At 43.4% G+C, this 20,723-nt stretch overlaps 1 protein-coding gene across 3 annotated transcripts in view; it reads right to left on the bottom strand.

Annotated features, from left to right (window-relative positions):
• The window catches only part of BMPER (BMP binding endothelial regulator), a 249,037-nt gene that overhangs the window by 209,383 nt on the left and 18,931 nt on the right, over positions 1 to 20,723 (bottom strand). For all 3 annotated transcript variants that reach the window (XM_035020890.1, XM_035020891.1, XM_035020892.1), the window contains exon 3: positions 10,733 to 10,832. In XM_035020890.1, the coding sequence (XP_034876781.1) occupies positions 10,733 to 10,832 (100 nt within the window). The remainder of the gene's footprint in view (positions 1 to 10,732; positions 10,833 to 20,723) is intronic.

Here is a 20,723-nt window from a genome sequence, read left to right as displayed (position 1 = left end):
TAAGAAAGCAAGCACATACATACATACAAAGGACTAAAGCTCATCTAAATTGTCTCACGGGAGCACTGCTGCCGTATAAACAGTCATGGATACTAAGGAGGAAAAAACGGTTAAGTTAGGGGTTCCGAAAAAATGTCAGTTTGTAAGAAAAGCCACCGCCTCCTAAGCCACATGTTGTTTTCAATCACCTCCACAAAACTCCTCTGCCCACATTTTTTCTCTGAAATTGCAGGCTAACCCAGACTATAAAAGCCCATGGAGGGAGAAGGGGTGTGGCAAGGCAAAGAAAAAATCGAGGTCAGTATGGCTCTCTCTCCTTTATTTCTGGAGCCCTCCTGATTCTCCAGGTCTCTCCTCCCCCCTTCTTATCTCACACGCAGTGTGATACCAGGAACAGGAGTACTGGGAGTCTAAGTCCCCTCCCCCACCTCTCAACAACTGTGGGATCTTCAACAACATCACTTCATATCCCTAAGCATCAGTTTCCCAATCTGTTAAATCAGAGTAATAATAACCATTCCCTTGGGGCTAAATATAAAAATATCTATAAAACCTAAAGATTGGGATTTGTCATTCCTTCCAAAATCTTCTCTAACTATAGTTCACAGTATAGTTTAAATGACCGTTGGAGCATTAACCTGAGGACAGCTCATTCCTTATTTGGGATGTGAAAGCTGGGGCAAATTGTATCTGGGCAAATCACATATAATCATTACCAAAGAATTTGGTCATGTCTAAAAGAAAGGAAAACAGGTTGAGGAAAGAGCCACTCTTTCGTTTGGGCAACAATCAATGCACCCTCACGACTGCCAAAAGAACTTTGGTTAAAAGCAAACAACCAGATTTGCACATGGCTAACAGCCTTTCCAACTCAAAATGTTTAAACAATAGGACAATTTGTCAACATAGGGAGGGTGACTATTTTTAAATAAGTTTTTTTTTTAACGTTCATTCCTATTATATGGTAAGCAGCTGCCTCCCTCCAAACAGCCACAAAGCAGTATTATAAAAAGCATGGTCATCTTCCAGGTCACTCTCCAAACAGCACTGAAAAGAAGCCCTTATTCATGACCTCGTATTATATAAAGGCAGCCTATAGTTAATAATGTTCAATCTTTTACCATTATTCATAGTTCCCTTTTACTTTGGTCAGTAATTGGTCTATATAAATGAGCCCAATCTCCCTTAAAATTCTCCATGCATGCTGCGCTCTCCAATCTTTATTTATCAGAGCCCAGGATTGTTGGCCTGATTTTAGAAATCAGTATGCAAATATTTATATTTTGCCTCTTTCCTTTCATTTCATGAAACATCATAGGATATTTTTTAAATCAAATACAAAAGTTAAACTATTAAAAAAAAAATGCAACCCATGGGATCACGACCCACAGAAAAATAAGACAAAGCACAGAGAAATCAAAGACAAGGAAGATTGTGGAAAATAAATCCCACTTGACAAATGAAAGACTATTCTCTTATATCTCTCATCAAAGTATTGCAGACAATTAATATTTCATGTTCTATATGAAAAAAGAGGATGGAATTTGACCCATAAATGTTGGAAACACACCTTATTCATTTACAATCCACTAATAAAAAACATACATTCAGATAACAAATACATTATTGTTCATAAAAGAACCCTAAATTAAAGGGTGAGTCTAAGTCCAAGTAAATACAGAAAAGCTGCCAAAACCGTGTTTGTCTCTCAATGATCTCATTTGTTTTCATCAAACAATATTGAGTTTTTTCAAATTAGATTAATCTTTGCCCTCTTGTTAGGCTATTTGGATGAAATTTATAACCCCTTTAACATAAAATAATCTCAGAAGTACACTGAAATACCTGCTTGAGAAGAACTAGTTATAATTTACTTACTTTTCTGTTTTAAGGAATATTTTGACTTCATAACAGTTAAAAACAATCTGGTAAGCTGTGCCATCCCATAAATACCTGGCATGTAGATCAGTAAATACTTGTTGGATAAATGAATGAAACATATAAGCAACCTAATTGAAGCAAACAGGAACACAAATGCACACGTGCATACACACACACAACACACACACACACACACACAACCTTTCTTTTTTTTTTTTAAAGATTTTATTTATTTGACAGAGAGAGAGACAGCGAGAGAGGGAACACAAGCAGGGGGAGTGGGAGAGGGAGAAGCAGGCTCCCCACGGAGCAGGGAGCCCAACGCGCGGGGCTCGATCCCAGGACCCTGGGATCATGACCTGAGCCGAAGGCAGACGCTTAATGACTGAGCCACCCAGGCGCCCCCACACACAACCTTTCTAAGAATTCTTCTGAAAATATTAATTTTGATATTTCCGTCTGGAAGGAGATCTATCCTACAACTTCCTTTTCAATAGCAACATGTTTTTCAGAGGAAAATAAGTCGAAGCCATGATAGGATTCTATTACATTTTTATCTGATCCCTTCTCCCTCCCCCAAACAATCAACAAATCAACAAAAACTTATGCCAGATTTGTTTTAATTCAGTAGGTCTAAAGGAAATCCCAGAAACTGGCATTTTATCAAGTTCTCTAAATGATGATGAGTGGCAGATAATGTCTAAGAACTATTTCATGTCTCTGTGTGTACCATGACCTTCACCTGGGAGCTTTCCCTTGAATAGCCCTCTTTGGATGTGATGAACTCCTTGTTCATGCAAGTGAGCCACCCCTTCTAGAAAGCCTTCCCTGCAACACTCCCCAGTCCCTTGCGCATGGGCAGTCCTCCTTCCCTTCACTCTGGTTCACCTTCTCTAGAAAACATCCCCACTGGACACTATCCCTCTGCTCCTAGGTAGAGCAAAGTTCTTGAGGGCATGGACACTCTCTGGCTGAGCCGTGGGTCACTGACACCTTGGCAAATGAATGATTTAACTTCTCTGGGCCCTTAGTTACTTCATATGTAAAATGAGAAAGATAGAAATTACCTCCCTGCTGTGAGCACTAAGTGGTGAGTGTAAACCAACTAACACAGTATCCTGCATGGTGGGAAAACAAGTCCCTTCAGGACTACTACTCTGAAGATAATAGCGAGCCTAAGGTCTGAAAACTAATCTTCAATTCCACACCTCACTACCCACAGAGGGTCAAGGACACTAACTGGAAAGGCAAAGCCCATGGCTGTTAGAAGCCTCGGAGTCAGAGCTCTTGGGAGATACAAGCAGGTTCCACTTTTAATCACACTGGAAGGTGATCCATGTATAAAAGATTGTGTTTTCCTATAGGAATAACATCATCAGGAATGTGTGTTCCTCATCAGCAGCCTGGCCTCAAACAAAGAATGGGAATAACTTGTCAAGACCCTTAAAGAATGGTCATGATCATAAAGACTAAGATCCAATAAATATAAACATCTGTAATTATTTAAAGGAATGAAATTAGGCCCCACATAATCATAAATAAGCTATGAACACTAATTACAGAAGTGGCCAAATATATGATAGTGCACATAGAATAAAATATGGGCACAAACATAGACATTGCATAATATAGGATTTTTATGTGGTCCAAACTTCTTTAAGAGACAGTCCAAGAGGGGCGCCTGGGTGGCTCAGTCGTTAAGCGTCTGCCTTCGGCTCAGGTCATGATCCCAGGGTCCTGGGATCGAGCCCCACATGGGGCTCCCTGCTCTGCGGGGAGCCTGCTTCTCCCTCTCCCACTCCCCCTGCTTGTGTTCCCTCTCTCGCTGTGTCTCTCTCTGTCAAATAAATAAATAAAATCTTTAAAAAAAAAAAAAGAGACAGTCCAAGAAAGAATGAGCTAATAATATGCCTTCTCCTCTCCATACTTTCCACATATTAGAAGTATCAAAACAAAAAGTGACAACCTCAGAGCACTTTCAAATGCTTCAAATGCGGACTACATTTGATGATTAGGATGACAAAGATACCAATAATGGTATTTCTTATTGAAAGATCATTCTTAGAAATGTGAGGCAAGGAAAACATTTCCCCCTTTCTTTATCTAGCCTCTGTTCTAAATTTAGTCAATTCCAAACTGCAGTTTGCCAGCATTGGGCCAAACTCTGTGAAAATAGTATCATTCGAGTCTTAACTTGTTGACAATTGTCAGTGCTTTCTAGAATACGCTGAAAAGCACGAAAGCAGTTGATAGCCCTCAGCTAGGTTCTTCACACTTGCTACCATTTCTCACCAAACCACAGAAAGGGGAAGGAAAATATCCCCTGTACTAGGGGAGGAAGTCCAGAACAGGGAAGAAGTGGGATACGAGTGTCCATGTAGCAGTCTAAAATGAGGAATCAGCAGGAGGGGCAGAGGCAAGATTTGAAGGCGAAGGTAGCCAACATGTCTAAATGTTGCCACGTGTAACACTCACTCTGCCTCCTCTCGCCCATCCCCTCTCAGGAAGAAAGGGCCTAAAAACTGTGAGGGGAATAGGAATGGAACTGCCTTGGAAAAGGCTTGCCTCGTTTCGAGCCCACCGAGTAATGTCCTTTTCTTTTTTTTTTTTTTAAAGATTTTATTTATTTGACAGAGAGAGACACAGCGAGAGAGGGAACACAAGCAGGGGGAGTGGCAGAGGGAGAAGCAGGCTTCCTGCGGAGCAGGGAGCCCGATGCGGGGCTCGATCCCAGAACCCTGGGATCGTGACCTGAGCCGAAGGCAGACGCTTAACGACTGAGCCACCCAGGCGCCCCGAGTAATGTCCTTTTCAACTGAACATTTGCACGCCTCCCCCATGGCACATTGGGTTCCAGGTTTCTGTCCTTAAGAAACATACACATGTGTGCATAGCAGTCATGGCAAGCTGGTTCCCTTCTTAGCAAAAAACCAAAAATCTAAACATCTATCAGTGGGGAGATGTTACATAAATTACTGTACATGTATGCTTTGGAATCCATATAAGGGTTGAAAAGCATGAACTGGCACGGGAAACTTCCTAAGTCCTACTATTGTTGAAACACTTTTAAAAAGCAAACTGTAAAAGATTATGTAACATTTAATTCCATTTATGTAAAAATAAAACCATACATACGAAATTACGTATGTATGTATATGCATGTATGTGTGAATAAATATGTAATAAACTGAAGAAGGTCTGGGAAAGACCCAATAAATTGATGAGTTGTTATTTCTGAGAAGAGTGGATTTTTGTAGTTCAAATAAGACTTTTTTTCCCTCTTGTTTAAATTTTTTGGTATGATAATGTATTAATGTAGCAGGTATCAAACTGAAGTTAAAATTATATAATTATGCTAGAAAGGGAAAGAGGAAGAGAGAAAAGTCCCAACGAATGATGGGGAGATGGGTAACCAGTTCTGGTTAACCATCGAGCTCTCCCCCACTTATTACACAACTGAATAACTGGGAACAAATTTTGATAAAACATTCACCAGTACTTCAACATTTGAGTTATATTTTCGTGGTCATTATCTATTTTACTTTATCTCTAACACCATCATTGTAGTAATATATAATTTCCAAAAAGAAGGGGACATAGAGTCAGAGAAACACAATGGCCTCACAGCTACAAAGGGCAAGGAGGTTTTTCACCTCGAAGATGTGTTGATCAGAGTAGATATCAACCAACAGCCTCTAAGTATGTGGTGCTCATTCCTTCATCAAGAAGGCTCACCCTCTGGGCGCCTGGGTGGCTCCGATGGTTAAGCGTCTGCCTTCGGCTCAGGTCATGATCCCAGGGTCCTGGGATTGAGCCCCGCATCGGGCTCTCTGCTCCTTGGGAGACTGCTTCTCCCTCTGCCTCTCTCTCTCTCTCTGTCTCTCATGAATAAATAAATAAAATCTTTAAAAAAAAAAAAAGAAGAAGGAGGCTCACCCTCTGTCCTCCTGTCCTTTCTTCATCTGGTAGCAGTGGTTCTCAAGCCTCAGCCTCCATGAGAGGCCCAGTGGAGACCTGGAAATGTAGACTCAGGGACCCAGGCCCAGGGCTTCTGATACAGCAGGCCTGCAAGCCTCCTGGTGAGACCACACTCTGTGCCCCATCTCCATCGTTTTCTAGTTCTGTGACCTTGGGGAAGTCACTAAACCTCTCAGTGCTACCATTTTTTCATTTGCAAAATGGGGCTATGATAGTATGTACCTCACTAAGCTGTGGGGATTTCATGCCTGGCTCTGAGTAAGGATTACCTGTAGTAGCTGCTGTTATTTTGATGAAGAATATGATGATCTCAGTTACTATTATTATTAGGGGGCAAGGCCCAGGAATCTACATTTAACAGGTGATTCTGCAGTCCACTGCATTTTGAGAATCACTGCTTACACTCATGATTCCCTCAGGTAGGAGAAAGGACCGACAAAAAACAACGCTCAAGGAAAGTCAAAGCAGCTAGCCAGCTTTCACTACTGCTTCACCCAGTTAGCAATGCTGGATTTCACCTTCCTGCATGCCTGCTGATGGTAGAAAGCTCTTCCAGAAGGGCTCTCTCTGCTGGGAAGCCTGGTAGGTCCACACCCTCCACCCATTCCACCAGGTCGATACGTGTTGCACTCACCTCTCCAACAGGCCTGACCACACTGTGGCCTAATCTGTTTGGTGAGCAACTTTAGAATGAGACTTAGGTGGTACCCCTGAATGTAAATGCCCTTCAAAATACAGATGAATTAAGTCCATCAGCTCTCTGCTTACCATGCGTTAACTCATCCAAAACCAGACGCTCCATTTCTTTGCTAAGGAAAATTAATTGCCTATTATTCCCTGATCTGATCAAAATTATTTGACCCTGAGACAATCTTGCCTAAACATCACTCTGCTCTAAAATACAGTATTATCAACAAACTTCTCATTAATACGATTCCTTCCTGAGTCACCCTCCTTGAATCAGAAAAGCCAAAACCCCCAGTATTGGCCTGGAGGACGCTGTTTGGAAAAGGACTTACGAAAAACACAGCTACTGTCTCTGAATTTCTGCTGCACACTAAGGGTTTGTTGTTGTCCCCCACCGTGTGAACAAAGGGCACAAAAGGGTTAAGGAGAGGGCCATCCAGATTCCTTTGGAAACCAAATCCAGAATGGTCTGTGGGTTAACACTAACATTTTCTCTCTACCCAGGTAATGCTCCTCTTGATTCTCTCTTTCCTGTCCTTCCTTCACTGTACCTGCTCTTTGGTTTCAGCTGTTTGGCTTTAATCTTTCCCAGTGCTAAAATCCAAGATACAACCTCGATGCCCAAAAATGGAGAATGACCCAGTGAATGGTGATACCTTCCCACAACAGAATCGTATGTACTGGGTGTTATACGAAAACAATGAATCATGGATCACCACATCAAAAACTAATGATGTATTGTATGGTGACTAACATAACATAATAAAATTAAATTAAATTAAAAAAAAAAAAAAGAATCGTATGTACCCATCAAGGGCCAATATTTCCAAGTAAGTTGAAAAGATATTATGCCCTGAGGTTAAGTGGAAATTTTTTTTTAAATAATGCAACATAAGTTCTAAGATATTAGCTAGATTAACACTCTTACACAGGAAAAAATACAGAAAGAAATATACCAAATATTAACAATTGTAACTTCTGGGTGGTGGGATTATGAGTAAATTTATTTTCTGCTTTCCCACTGTTCAGACTATTTTTCAAAGTTTCTTCTATGAGCATATGTTACTATTCTGATCAGAAAAACATAAACCAGTAGCTATGAGCACATACAATTGTGTCTCTTAAAATCCTGGAGACAAATGCTGTGTGATGGAGTAGAAACAGAGAAAATGAAGTAGGTAACTCTAACATCAACCACCAGAGCTTGAGAAATCTGACGCATTCATGAGTCTCTCTCACAAAGGACCACCTCAGGGCAGGTTGGGGATTTTGATCTCCCCCAAAAGCCTGACACCACTATCAGAAAGAGATCTCAGGACACTGAATTCGCTGGTCTATTCTTGGGCCCAGTTTAATTTGAAGTAGCTTATCTTCTTAAGCCCAAAAGAACACTCAGGAAATGGATGTGTCTTGGGTGTCTCTTCCCCTTGGAAGATTAGGATAATCAGAGATAAGCAAGAATGATTATGCAGAAAATGGCAGGACAAGCAGGAAAGATAGTGACACAGTACAGCAACAGAAAGTTCCCTTCTGTATCACAGTTAATGGGGAAATGAACCAAAAGCCTTGGGCATGTTCCCTTAACACATGACCCCTCCGTTGACACCTCCGTTCTGTGGTAGCCAACTGGCCTCTCACTGGCAAGGCAGCCTTGCTAATCACGGAAAGATAAAGATGGCAAATGAGCAGTTTAAAAATGAAAGAATGAAGAGAGGAGCTTCTTCAAGGTGAAACAACAGTAACGTGGACACACATCGGCTTGCTAATGTGTTTTCACTGGAATCACTTTATCTGACCATCTGCTTGGGAGATTCCTGACAAATGAACATTTCAGGCCTTGCATTGATAGCTCTCGGAAGTCACATGGGTAAAACATCTGACTCCCATCTCACAGGAAGGGGGTGATAGATAAACGGTTGATTGAGAAGGCTCTGAAAAAATATCATCCACCCTACTTGTCCCTGTTCCAAAAGGCTTTGGAAGGTATGTTTTTTATAGTCAAGCCCAACACGTATTTAAAGAGCACCTACTATACTTACATTAACTGAGAAATGCTTACACACCAGGCACTGTGTTAAGCACTTTGAATGGACCTTTCCATTCAATTCCCTCCAACGCAATTATTATCCCCATCTTATAGGAGGGAACTGGGGGAGACAGATTCCAAGTCTCCACCTGTTCAAGTGGAAATGCTGGTGTATGCTTTTTCCTGGGCTGCCAGAATAAATTACCAGAAGCTTGGTGGCTTAAAACAACAGACATTTCTTCTCTCATAACTCTGGAGACCAGGAGCCCCAAATCAGGGTGTTGGCAGGGCCACACTTCATCTGAAAGCTCTAGGGAAGAGCCCCTCTTTGCTTTCTCCTTCCTCCTGGTGACTCCAGGTGCTCCTCGGCTTGTGGTGGCATAACTCTAATCTCAGCCTCTGTTGAGTTCTATTTCACTTTTTTAGTTTTTATTTTTTTTTAACAATTATTATAATTTACTACAATAACCATGGTTATTAATAAGTAATTGGGCATTAATTCTTGAAATGTGGATTTTATGTAACAGTGCACTTTGAAAAGTTCACAGGATCTTTGTTCAACATGGAGACTTGTGGGTGGTCATTAAAAACGGGCTTTAGAACATTATGGAACGACGAAGTCATGGAGATGAGTGCCACACGCCGGGAATAGAGTCAACGGTACTATAATAGGGTACGCTTGTATGGTGAGAGACGGTAGCTACACTTGTGAACACAGCAGAACATGTAGTTTGCAGACCACCTTGCTGTACACCTCCAACTAATGTAACTCTGTGAGTCAACTATACTTCATTGAGAAAACATTTTTTTTAATGGGCTTTAGTTGGCCTGGTATCTGTAGAGTTCTTCTGATGGTTTTTTAAACCTCCCCACCATCCAAAAAAAAAAAAAGTGTATATTCTTCTGGGGGATACAAATCACCTGGTACTAGATCAAGATCTAGTTTAGTGGTTTTCCCATCCAGACTGCACACTATATCTCTTGGGAGCTTTTTATAAAAAAAGGATACCTAGCCCCCTCCCCAGAACAACTGAACCGGAGTCCCAGGAAACAGAGCCCAGGTATTTATCTCTGCCTCTTTCATAATATGGTTGTCTTCTCTGTGTGTCTGTCTGTCTGTCTCCTCTTCTTGATGTAAAGACACTAGTCATATTGGGTTTGGGGACACCCTCATCCAGTATGACTTGATCTTCACTAATTACACTTCCAAAGATCCGATTTCCAAATAAGTTCACATTCTGAGGTTCCTAGTGGATGTGAACTCTGGCAAACACCGTGCACCCCGGGACTGCAGGATTCCGGCGTGGCCGTGTGACTCCAGAGCCCACATCCTGAGCCACGATGCTCTCGGTGCCCCTGAGGGCCCCACCCTGTTAGACACTGGCCACACACACTCTAGGTGATGTCAGACTATGACCTGGCTCCCAGCCCCGAGGAGCTAATGATTTACTGAATGCAAATGAGGTGATGAAGGAGGAAAAGCACATACTGGAAATACCTCTGTGGACTTCTATGTGCCACAGAAACATGGAGGGGAAGGGACAAGTGATGGCTGGGGGCTTGAGCATCTGGACCCATGGGGAGGAGAGACCTGAGCTGAGGCCAAGAGGCAACACCACGAACAGCATGCTCAGGAAAGAGTGCATGCCCTGGAGGACCGTGGGAAATGAAGTTGGTGTAAGGGTATTTTAGAGAGGCTTCAAAGGCAAGGGAAGGAAATTTGATTCAATTTGGAAGGAAAAAAAAATTAATCGGGGCCAAAATGATAAAATTCGGGCTTAATTTAAAGACTCCTCTGGCAGAGTAAGGCAGGGCAAGCGTGCAGCCTGGAAAAATGGCTGACACTTCTTGACAAAATAAGCTGTGCGCATGTGTGTACCAACACCCAGGGGCATCATGTTTGCATCTTCTCTGTCACATTTCAGCAACTTGCCTTAGAAAGTAAACCGAACATGCAGATGTCCACCAAACCTTCACCTCTCCGTTAGGAGAGTCCCCGTTACTACCAACCTCCCCAAACTCACACACACAGACACTAGCTTCCCTCCCAACACCCACTTGCACCCCAGCCAAGAGCTGAGTGAAGAGGAAGGTGAGAAAAAGAGAAATAAAAATGCCAAAGCAGCAGCCAGAAGAGAAGGCGGCCAAGACATAAATCACCTTTGCACCGCTCACAACAGGCTCCCCTCTGCTTGATGGCGAGGGCACAGTCTCTCGACAGCACGGGGCACTTCTCTCTCTTACAGGTCACTTCCTTGTTCTAGGCAGAAAGAGACAAGAGACATTTGAAAGAAACTCCAAACAGAACCCCCCAAATGCTGACACATGTCTGAGGTTTTGCTAGCCTCCCTCTTCCTATCTTGCTTTCATCTTGGCAAGAAACACTCACGCAAGCATTTTGCTCTCTCTGGAACAGAAATATTCATCCAGAAACACAGGACTTTTGAGATTAGGGGCACATGAGAGAGGAATGAAAAGTCCCCTCTTTAGAAACCAATGTCACCTAGATAACTGAATGCCGAGAGCAAAGCTTTCTCCCACTCTGTTCTAAGGTTTCTTTTTAGTACACACTATAGAAATGATAATATTTGTGTAAATCATATTTTGCCCATTGGGCTACCTGGGCCAGGACTGCATCGTGAGAACAAAAATATTTGCACACAGCCTTCCAACAATCCTTAATAGTAGAGTGCATTAAAATGCAGCAATCTAAAGTTCCAACTCAAATAATGACAAAGTTGAGTATTGAATCAGCTCAGTAAGAGAAAAAATAATATTCCCCATGGCAAGCAGAGACACAGTCGTCAGTGTTTTATAACCATGGGACAGCTGCATTATATTAGCACTTATGCTAATGAAGTGTGGTGAACATTTGCATCTTCGGTTTTATCCTGAAAGGTTAGCTATTAAAATGTCTCAGAGAAGATCCAAACATTATGTATATGCCTCTTTATACACAGGCTGGATCTACGTGTGCCGAAAATACCATGTCACAAAACTTAACAAGGTTTGTAAGTTTCTTCTATATGCTACATGCTAGGTGTTACGGCTTTCATTCCTATTAAAATTCTCTGAGATAAGTTTTATTACTATCCCCAGTTTATAAACAAGAAACCTGCTGCTCAGAGAAGGTGTAAGACCTGAGTAATTGATTCTCTTCTTTTCCCCCTTTTTGGTGTCCTTTATGTGAGAAGGGGGACTCATGGAGCTAGCCTCATTTACTCCTACAATCCTGTGGTCCTCATCCTAAGCTGCAAATCAGGACCCCTGTGTGGTACTTCACAAAGACTGGCACTGTTGCCCAGCCCCTGTAGCTCAGATCTGATGGATCCTAAGGACCAGGCCTAGATGTTTTCCCAAGCTTCCCAGGTAATTCCAATGTGCAGCCAGAGCTGAGAACCACTACTCTGCAGAGAGCATTCTTGTGCCCAGTGAGGCTGAGATGAGTTCGGGAGCTGTCCACAGTCCCTCAGTGAAGGCAGATGTACCATCTGAACCCAGATGTCCCAGCTCCAAGCCCTCCCAAGTTGCCCTTTCCTCACCCTGTCCTTTCATAAGGGTGGTGGAATCAAGGCTCCCTACAAGTCACAGCCCTTCAGTGGATTCTCATAATTTTTCTTAAATTACAAACATAATGCGTAGTATGGTCACAATTCAAATTAAAGAGGTCTGTTTTAAAAAAATTAAGTGTCCCTCCACTACCACTAAAGTAATCATGAACAATGACCAGGTATATATACCGTTTGGCATTATTACCAGTGACTTCATTTGGCAGAGTACAGTTCCCGCAAGCCGTCGTTTGATACCGATGCCCCCCCACCCCCGCCCCAAGACGTCTGTGAAATGAACACACTTTCTGACCAGAACATCTGTTAGCATGGCTCATGCAAACCTGGCTGCAGCTTCAGGGAAGGGCCATCCCCAAGGGCATCTCCTCTCTGAAGGGAAAAATCCTCAGACATGGGGAGTTCAAAGCTCTGAGGGCAGTCACAGTGAGTGACAATTAGGGGTCTGATAAATAGGAAGATGCACACTTTCTTAAATATAGGAACTCTTTGCTAAATTAGAAACCTGGGAGCCAGTCAAAATCCGTAACAGGATCCCCAAATTCACAATAGCTTGTAACTACAGTCCAGCACAAAAGTTATTCCAACCAGATGGTTTGTAGCTTCACATCTGGAATTTTTTTTTGGTACACACACACGTACACAAGCACACACACACACACACCCCAAACCTAAACTTTAGTTGTAGGTTTAGTGGGGGATTTCCCCCCCCTTCTAATAACATTTGGAGTTTTTTTATATTCTACCAAACTGCCATATCTGATCATTTCCCTGGTGTCTAGTTGGCATGGATATGAAGCACATGCTTAGAATCCCAGGACCTCGAAGAAAGTAAGAAAAACTAGAGAATTGCTCGTAAGAGGCTGATTCCTCTGTCTCCTTAATTGAGTCCAGCAGCTACAGAGTAAATTTAAGCACAGGTTAATTAAGACCACTCGCTCCGCTTTCACTGACTTTGCCAAGACACCAACGCACTGGGCTCCAGCCAGTGGCCCTGGTGAGAAGTGGCGTACACAAAGCCATGCCTGCAGGGGTCCATCTCCACCGGCCTCCTCATCCCCCTGTGAGCCAGGTGTCCTCTGCCCTGAAGCAAGGCCAGGGCTCATTCGGTTCACTTTTCCACTCAAGAAATCTCTTCTGGTGCTGATTCATACTTAACAAATACGTTCTATGTCCAGGGCTCTGCGCTAAGAATTTTATATGCATTATTTCACACACACACACACACACACACACAAATCCACATCACCCCCATTTTACAGACGGGGAGCCAAGGTTAAGATTCTTGCCCAGGGTCACGCAAAAGGCAGATTTGGAATGCAAACAGAGGTCTGTCTGACTCCAAAGGCAAACATTTAAATGCTGCACTTTGCTACTTCCCAGGCACTCAGGATACGGACAAGAACAAAACAGTGTCCCGGCCCAGCGGCCCCAGGGGAGACTGGTGCCTCCCCTGTGGTGAAATGAGCTCTCTAACAGGAGCTGTGTCATCACCAACCATGGGAGGGTCTACAAATACCAGCTGCTTTCTGGTCATGAGGATGGTTATGCCATTTTGGATGCTGTGCCGATCGTACCTCTGAAAGCCAGACTGCCTTCCTTGAACAAACTATCCAGAGGTTCCAGCTTGGGTTTGAATCTCCCCAAATCTAAGCAACAGAGAGAGTGGTAGAAAAGCACTGGAGAAAAATGTCAGAACATTCTAAAAGAAACGGACCTAGCCGGTGTAGAAGAGTAATAAACCTTATCACATTTTTCATTCTCAGTCTCTGTCTCCCGGTGTTTATCCCTTTCTAGGGTCAGCCAGCCTGTGATTTACCTGCTGTCAAAGGCGTCGGCATGATTGCCTCCTTTCTGAGAGACCAAATATATCAAAACCCAAAACACAGCCTCTGGAGGCACATGAAATGAAGTGCCAACACGCAAAAATAAAAGGGGGGCATAGGGAGTAAAAAAGAAAAAGTCTACATGGCTGGCAACAAAGCTCTATAAGGTTGTGAGCCAAACCACAGCCTCAGCCACAGCCAAGTTCAAACAGGATTCCGGCAGCCAGCTTGCTGTGCCTGAGATCTGCCACTAGGTGGTAGCACAGAGTTCCCTGGGCTTCGGAACTGGGACGATGAGGGGCTCCCGAACATTTTTCAGTGTCTGGTGTGGAGGGACATGATCTCTCACTGAAGGCGGGCAGGGGCTATAGAGAAGATAGATAGCCGATCACCACTGTGAGGTTTTCCTGTCTGCTTTCTGCAACTAGAAAAAAAATGTTTTTGACATGCTTTTTTTGTTCTATTTCAAGCCAATGTCTTGAAGATATTTTTTTCTAAGATTCTTCCAGGACCAATCCTATTATGAAATATGGAAAGTATTACCTGACCTTTCACTTATATTTAAGAAATAATAATAAAATAGAAATCTGGAGAGGAAAACACAGCAGCTAATAGGATGAGACTGATCAGGGAGAAATGTCAGCTGACAAATACTCTATTTTTAGACTCTGAAACAGCATCACAAATCTCTTGAAATAAGAATTAAAACAAAAATACCTGGTGCCCTGCCTGCTGAGACTCCAGGGCCACGTTAGGAAGGTGGCAGACCCCACGAGTCTCTTCCTCTAGAAGATGGCATTATTTTCCTTCCATCCTTGTCTCTTATGAAAGCAAAGCCTGCCTTGGAGGCAAACAGCTGTCATTTGGCAAACTAGCAAATTCTAAGTGCCAGATCCTTTTTCAGAAAATCAAGAAGGCTGCGAAGTTGTTATACTTCTTTCTGCCCAAATGAACAACACTCAGTATGTCAATGAAGCCTACAGACCAGGTTGTATCAGAGAGGAGATGAAGGGGTGAACAGTGGCTCTCTTCCTTAAATTAGAAACCCTGCCGACTTGTGCCCCTCCCAAACTGCAAACCTCCATGGGGGCAAACCCATAGTAACCCTGAATGGTCTGTACCCTTCATCATCGGCTACTGTCCAGGGGATGGATGACCACTCTCAGAAGTATAGGTACTTAGCCGTGAAGTTCTAGAGCAGCCAAAAAAAAAAAAACCCAGGACGTGACACCCAGGCCATAGTACTCAGTGCTGCTGGAGTGAGAAATCATGCCACAAGCTTCCCCTCTAGTCTCCAGAAACGTCTACAGTGTTGGAGGCAACAAGACGTCAGACACTGGCAGGTCACACAAAAACTCCCGTGTAACTTCTGGCATCAAGTGAGAATTTCACCTTGACTCAAAAGCCATCGTGGTCGGTGAGCACAGATAGGACACGGTGACCCTTAATCGAATTATTTTTATCAGTGAATTTATCTGAAGTCCACACACGATGATGGTTCACTATTTGAGTCTGGAGACTGCTCACAGAGGAATTTGTTTTTAGGAATACAAATGTCTTGTGTCAAGCTTCCCCAGGAGGAAGGTTGATCCGACATCAGCACATGTATACTCTGTGGAATTTCTAGCCTCCCCATGCATGAAGTCAAAGAGGTCAACTTTTCCTTGAAGTTCCCCATTGTAACCCAATTCCAGCCCCAGAAGAGCCAAAGGGAACTTTATGGTGCTTTTGAACGCAGGTCACAATTTCTCCTAGGCAATATTATAAAACTTCTCATAAACAGAAGAATAATACTTCATGTTTACATAGCACTTTTCTTCTAAAGAGCTCTGCAGACATTATTTCATTAATCCTCACAGGTTTCTTAAGATTCGCAGATGGTGGAATGGCACACAATAAAATTAAGTGTCTCAGGTCCCTCGAAGAGCTAGCTAGCAGTGGACCTGGGAACACAGCCTGGTTCCCAGGCCTGGATTAAGGGGCCAGCCGGGGAGGTTAGTTGCTAAGGCACAGCATTAAAATTTATGGGTGCATCATATTAGAATTAGGTTAGCTCCTACTCGACTATTGAGATTTTAGGAATAGATTAATATATAGCTGAGCTAGTCTGGAAATTTTCTGGAAAGAGGCCATCTGGGTCAGACAGGCGAGGTCTCCTGCCCTTGTTGTAAGGTAACCTGTTAAAGGTGCCACACAAGGGCTGGACGGAGACTTGGGCAAACAGACCTGACTGCAGAATGTCACAGTTCTAGAATACAGAGATGTAGGCAAAGGCTGAAAGAAAAGACCCAGAAGGGACAGGTTCCATTGGTTGTCAGTGGCTTTGATAAATGGGACATAAAATATAGTGATTCTCTGGAACATATGGTCAGGGGAAATCCTTTGCAAGTGAGCATGAGCACTCATAGAGGAGACAACACAAGTTTGTACCTGCTCCAGCCTGTCTCCTTTGGACAAAATCTGTTCTGAACCTCCGAGAAAATAATCACTGGGAGGATGGGGGGAAACCGAGATAGTTCAGTGGTTGGCAGTAGCAGTATTAAATTTGATTGATGATTTATTGTCTTAATTAAGCTTTTACTTGCTTGTTCTTTATTACTGATAGTACAACTGACTTCCCCATAATTCTTGCATAGAATGAGCTGGAAGAAAAAAAAGAAAAGGCAGTTCGGTCCACTACAAAGCCTTAGTATACAAGATGAGGCTCTGAGCCATATCTCTCAGCTCAATGAAAGTAGGGGAAAACAATGGAGAGAAAGAAAAAAAAATTAACAAAACCATTTCTAAGATGAGGAAAGGGTGTTTGATAGGGAAAATGACTCAAACTTCCCAGCCAAGAGAATAGTCTCCCAAAACCTCTTTTCTTTCCCAATCGATGAGGTCCTAAGATAGATACAAGAGGTGGGGGATGTCTGACGTCTGTAGGAAAGGCGGCAGGTGTCAATGGCCCTTGCTTCTAATGTCAATTAGCATTTCCAGATCTTTCTGAACCCCCAACCTCCACCACTTTTGCAAATCCCTTCCATAGCCAGAGCGAGAGAGCTGATCCATTGCTAACCAAACAGTGAAGCGGCATATAGTTTTCTGGGCAGCTTGCTGAACTATTAAGAATAATAGCACCTGGTATTTATAGAAAATCTACTATTTACCAGACTGTGCTAAACATGTTTTATGTATTGTGTCCTTTTTAACCCTTGCATCAAGTCTCAGGAAGGTACCAATCTACCCCTATTTTATGGATAAGAAGACTGAGGCACAGAGAATGTTAATGCCTTAGCCAGGTTTACACATAGCTAGGAAGGGCAGAGATTCAAAGGCAAGACTCGCTGATACCAGAGAAGGTGATTTAACCACTGTGCTGCACAGCTTGGTTCAGAGGCTAAGATGAGCCATCTCTTCCTCGTCACTAGGAATCTAAATGTTTGCCTTTGCTAAGCACTCCCCATTTTCAGACTATTATAAACCTTAGTGGTTTATGGTTTCATTTGGATCACACGAGTAAAAATAGTGCATTTTAAGACAGATTAAGTCTCTGGCTTGAAACTCAGAACGAGTCTCAGTCTCTGAGGACCCGGTCATTTGCAAGACAGATCAGAACCTAGATCCGAAGCCTCCACGTCCTCTCATTTCTTCCTGGATTTGAGCAGGAGGGTGCCTCCCGCGGAAGACTGGCAGCCTCCAGAGGCTATCCTTTTGGAGTCTAGAGGTAAAAATACCTTGCAAGAATATATTTTTGGAGACTTAATGTGAAAGCATCTTGCAAGAACATCACACAATTCATCGCGCTACATCTGGGAGTGTTATTCTTTCTTCCTCCTGTCTAGGCTCAGCAAGCCTTTACCCCAGAGACCCGGACCCTGGCAAATGCCGCCTTCCCCGGCCAGGCTAACAGTGCAAACTCTGAACAAAGCTGCTCTTGAAGCTCAGCCATTTAAAAGACTTTATGAAGCCCACTGGGGCCCCCCGATTATTTTGCAACAAGTCATATCCCATGAAGAAATTCACTTCTCTGCAACACAAAACAGAGGGAGATTAAAGAAAATGGCAGGAGGGGCAGGAGGGGTGGAGAAAAGAAGTAAGACGCCCTGCTGTTCTGTCTGGCCAGAATCGTGTCTTTTAGTACCCATGTCCTCTACAAAGACGATGTTCTGATGATATATGGCCCTAATACATCACTAAATGACAGTGCTCTCCTGATATTGTACCTTGAAAATATGACACGTGCCAGCAGAAGCAACGGGGGATTAATAAGGAGGCCTTTTCATATTTAACTTACCTGACATTTCAATTCTTTTTTAATGGGCTTTAGTTTGTTGGAAGGGATTGTTTGGGGTCTTATGCTGTTTAAGGATGTAGGTCTGGCTTTTTCTTTTGCCTTTTCAAGGAACTCTCAGAACAAAGAAACACAGACCATTAGAATGTCCCAGCTACCCAAGTACAACTCTGATTTAAAACAGGCCAGTGTCAAACAGCTCCTCATTCTGTTTAATCATATTTTGAAATAGAACCAAAACATTAGAGATGGCAGAACACAAAAGAAATAACCACCAAATAAAAATAGTAGCCCAAAGAAAGTAGCACTGCCTGGCTTTTATTAGACTGTACATCGTCTGAGCAAGGGGTCAGCTGGCAGCTCCACGCTCACGGAACTATAATGGATGGAACCCAGAGTAGCCAGTTTGGACCACCGGACGCCGTCACAGATGCAGCTTTGACAACTCGGGCTCCCAGAAGCAGGACGGAAAACCAGAAGGTGGACCTTGTCCCCTCCTGCCAGGGGAGAGGAGCCAGGTGTGTGAACTGAGAGGAGTAAAGGTGGCCATCCTTTCTTTATTTGACCCCAAGCTTACTCCTCTCCCCTCCCCAGGCAAAAGGGAATCAAAGAGCTGGGATGTGGGATGGATCTGGTACTCCAAGAAAATGTCCACGTGCTCCTGACTCGGGGCTCGAGAGGGGCTGGAGCCCTGCAAAGCCTCAAACACAAGCGGTCCAGCCACCTCTCCCAACACCTCTGATTATTTTACATTGCTGTGCGCCCTTCAGCACATGAAGAATAATGAATCCGGTTCTTCCTCCACCCGAAAAGAAAACGAAAAGGAAAGGGGAGATAAAATTCTACGAACATCTGTCTGCATTTCTGGTGAGTTCTTTTACTCTCCAGATGATGGGAGCCCAACTCCAACCACCAGCAAGACCTATGACGCAGAGGGCAGAAGCCAGCTTCCCACCCTTTGGGGGACAGCATGGAGCTTGCCCACCAGGTTGGCAGGGGGACTGGAGAGACTGAGGAGTGAAGGTGAAGGAGTTAAAAACAATAATAAAATCGGAGCAACTTCCACTGGAAAGGCTGCAATATGATGTTCAGGAAGGATAGATGAAGATATGACTTCGGCAGTGCCTTTTCTGGCCCACGGCCATGCGAAAGCTGGGCTCCCTGGCCATACAAAGGGGCTGAGAACTCAATGAACCCTTTTAGTAGTACACATAGATGATTCTCTGCCAAGAAGGAACATGTCCGAAATATGCACGCAGAATGTCTTAGACCCCATTTGTGTCCTGCCTGGGTGACTGGCGGTGGCAAACCATGTCTTCACATGGCCAGCCCTGAAAGGTGCCCCCCTCGTCAGCACAGGCCACTGCCTGTGTCACCCACAGTGGGTGGGACTCACCAGGTCCTCAAACGCCCCCTACTCCTGTGGGTCAACAACAAGCCACTGAACAGATTTTTCATAGGACAGAACAGAAGCGTTTTCACAGGTTGCGCATGAAAGCCCGCACGCTGTTGGGAGCTACAAAAATACCTTCTCTTGACAAGTAAATGGAGCTGACATCACAGGGAAGAGGCAGGGCGGAGGGGCTGCTCGCAGTCCATCTGTCATCTTGACAAAGTAACTTTCTGGTCACTAGTGAGACACTTTTAAAGACATCTGCACAATTGACCCCGACCACCAGCAATCACAGAGGCTTTCAAAGGGACCCCTGGGATGGCAGGCTTTAGAGCTGGTTCCTACCGTCCTGCCTCCGGATAACGGTAAGGGTGGTGTGATGCATCAGGTGCTGGAAAGATCCCTGTTCCCAGGTCGTCCTCACATCGATACTGACTACAGAGGGTGTCCAGTGAGCCTGAGGAACATCAGATGGGGGAGCAAAGGGAAGCATGGGCCCTCTAGCTGGCTGGAACTGAAAAAGCCAGACCCAGATAGCATTCCCATATGAGGACAATTCTGTGAGCTAGGGTTGGTCTGACTCATTCACCAGGGTCATTAGCAGCATGTTCTCTTCACCAAGGCCTTCCCAAGGGCCACATGCAGGTGTCAGAAGAAACTAGAGAAGCCACAGATTTATTTCATAGGTTTAGAATGCAGTTTGAATCCACTAGCTTTCATTTTCAAATTCATTAAACAATCAACAAATGCAACCTTTGCATATAATCCACATTTGATTAAGGTGTTATAAAGAAATAAAAGTTGCGTCTTGCAACTGTAAAATGTCTTAGGTAAAGTATAAAAATACCAACATACTGAATTTTAATTCATATTCCAAAACTGATAATGATCATGCTACCAAGTATGAGCAGAAGAAATTCTTTAAAAAAAAATAGCTTTCTATAGGAAAAATTTTGTTTTATAATTGTTATTGTTTATAATTATATATTTTACTCTGACTATATTATTGTTTACTGGCAACAACTTTTCATCTTTTAATGTATTTGTATAATTTCCCTACCAATCAGACTTGATATGCAAAGTCATGTGAGCT

Source organism: Mirounga leonina, unplaced genomic scaffold (genome assembly GCF_011800145.1).
Source record: "Mirounga leonina isolate KUSES-001 unplaced genomic scaffold, KU_Mleo_1.0 Mir_174, whole genome shotgun sequence".
In the NCBI taxonomy this organism is placed as follows: Eukaryota; Metazoa; Chordata; class Mammalia; order Carnivora; family Phocidae; genus Mirounga; species Mirounga leonina.
Note: the sequence above shows the minus strand (reverse complement) of the source record. Positions and strands in the feature narration are given on the sequence as shown.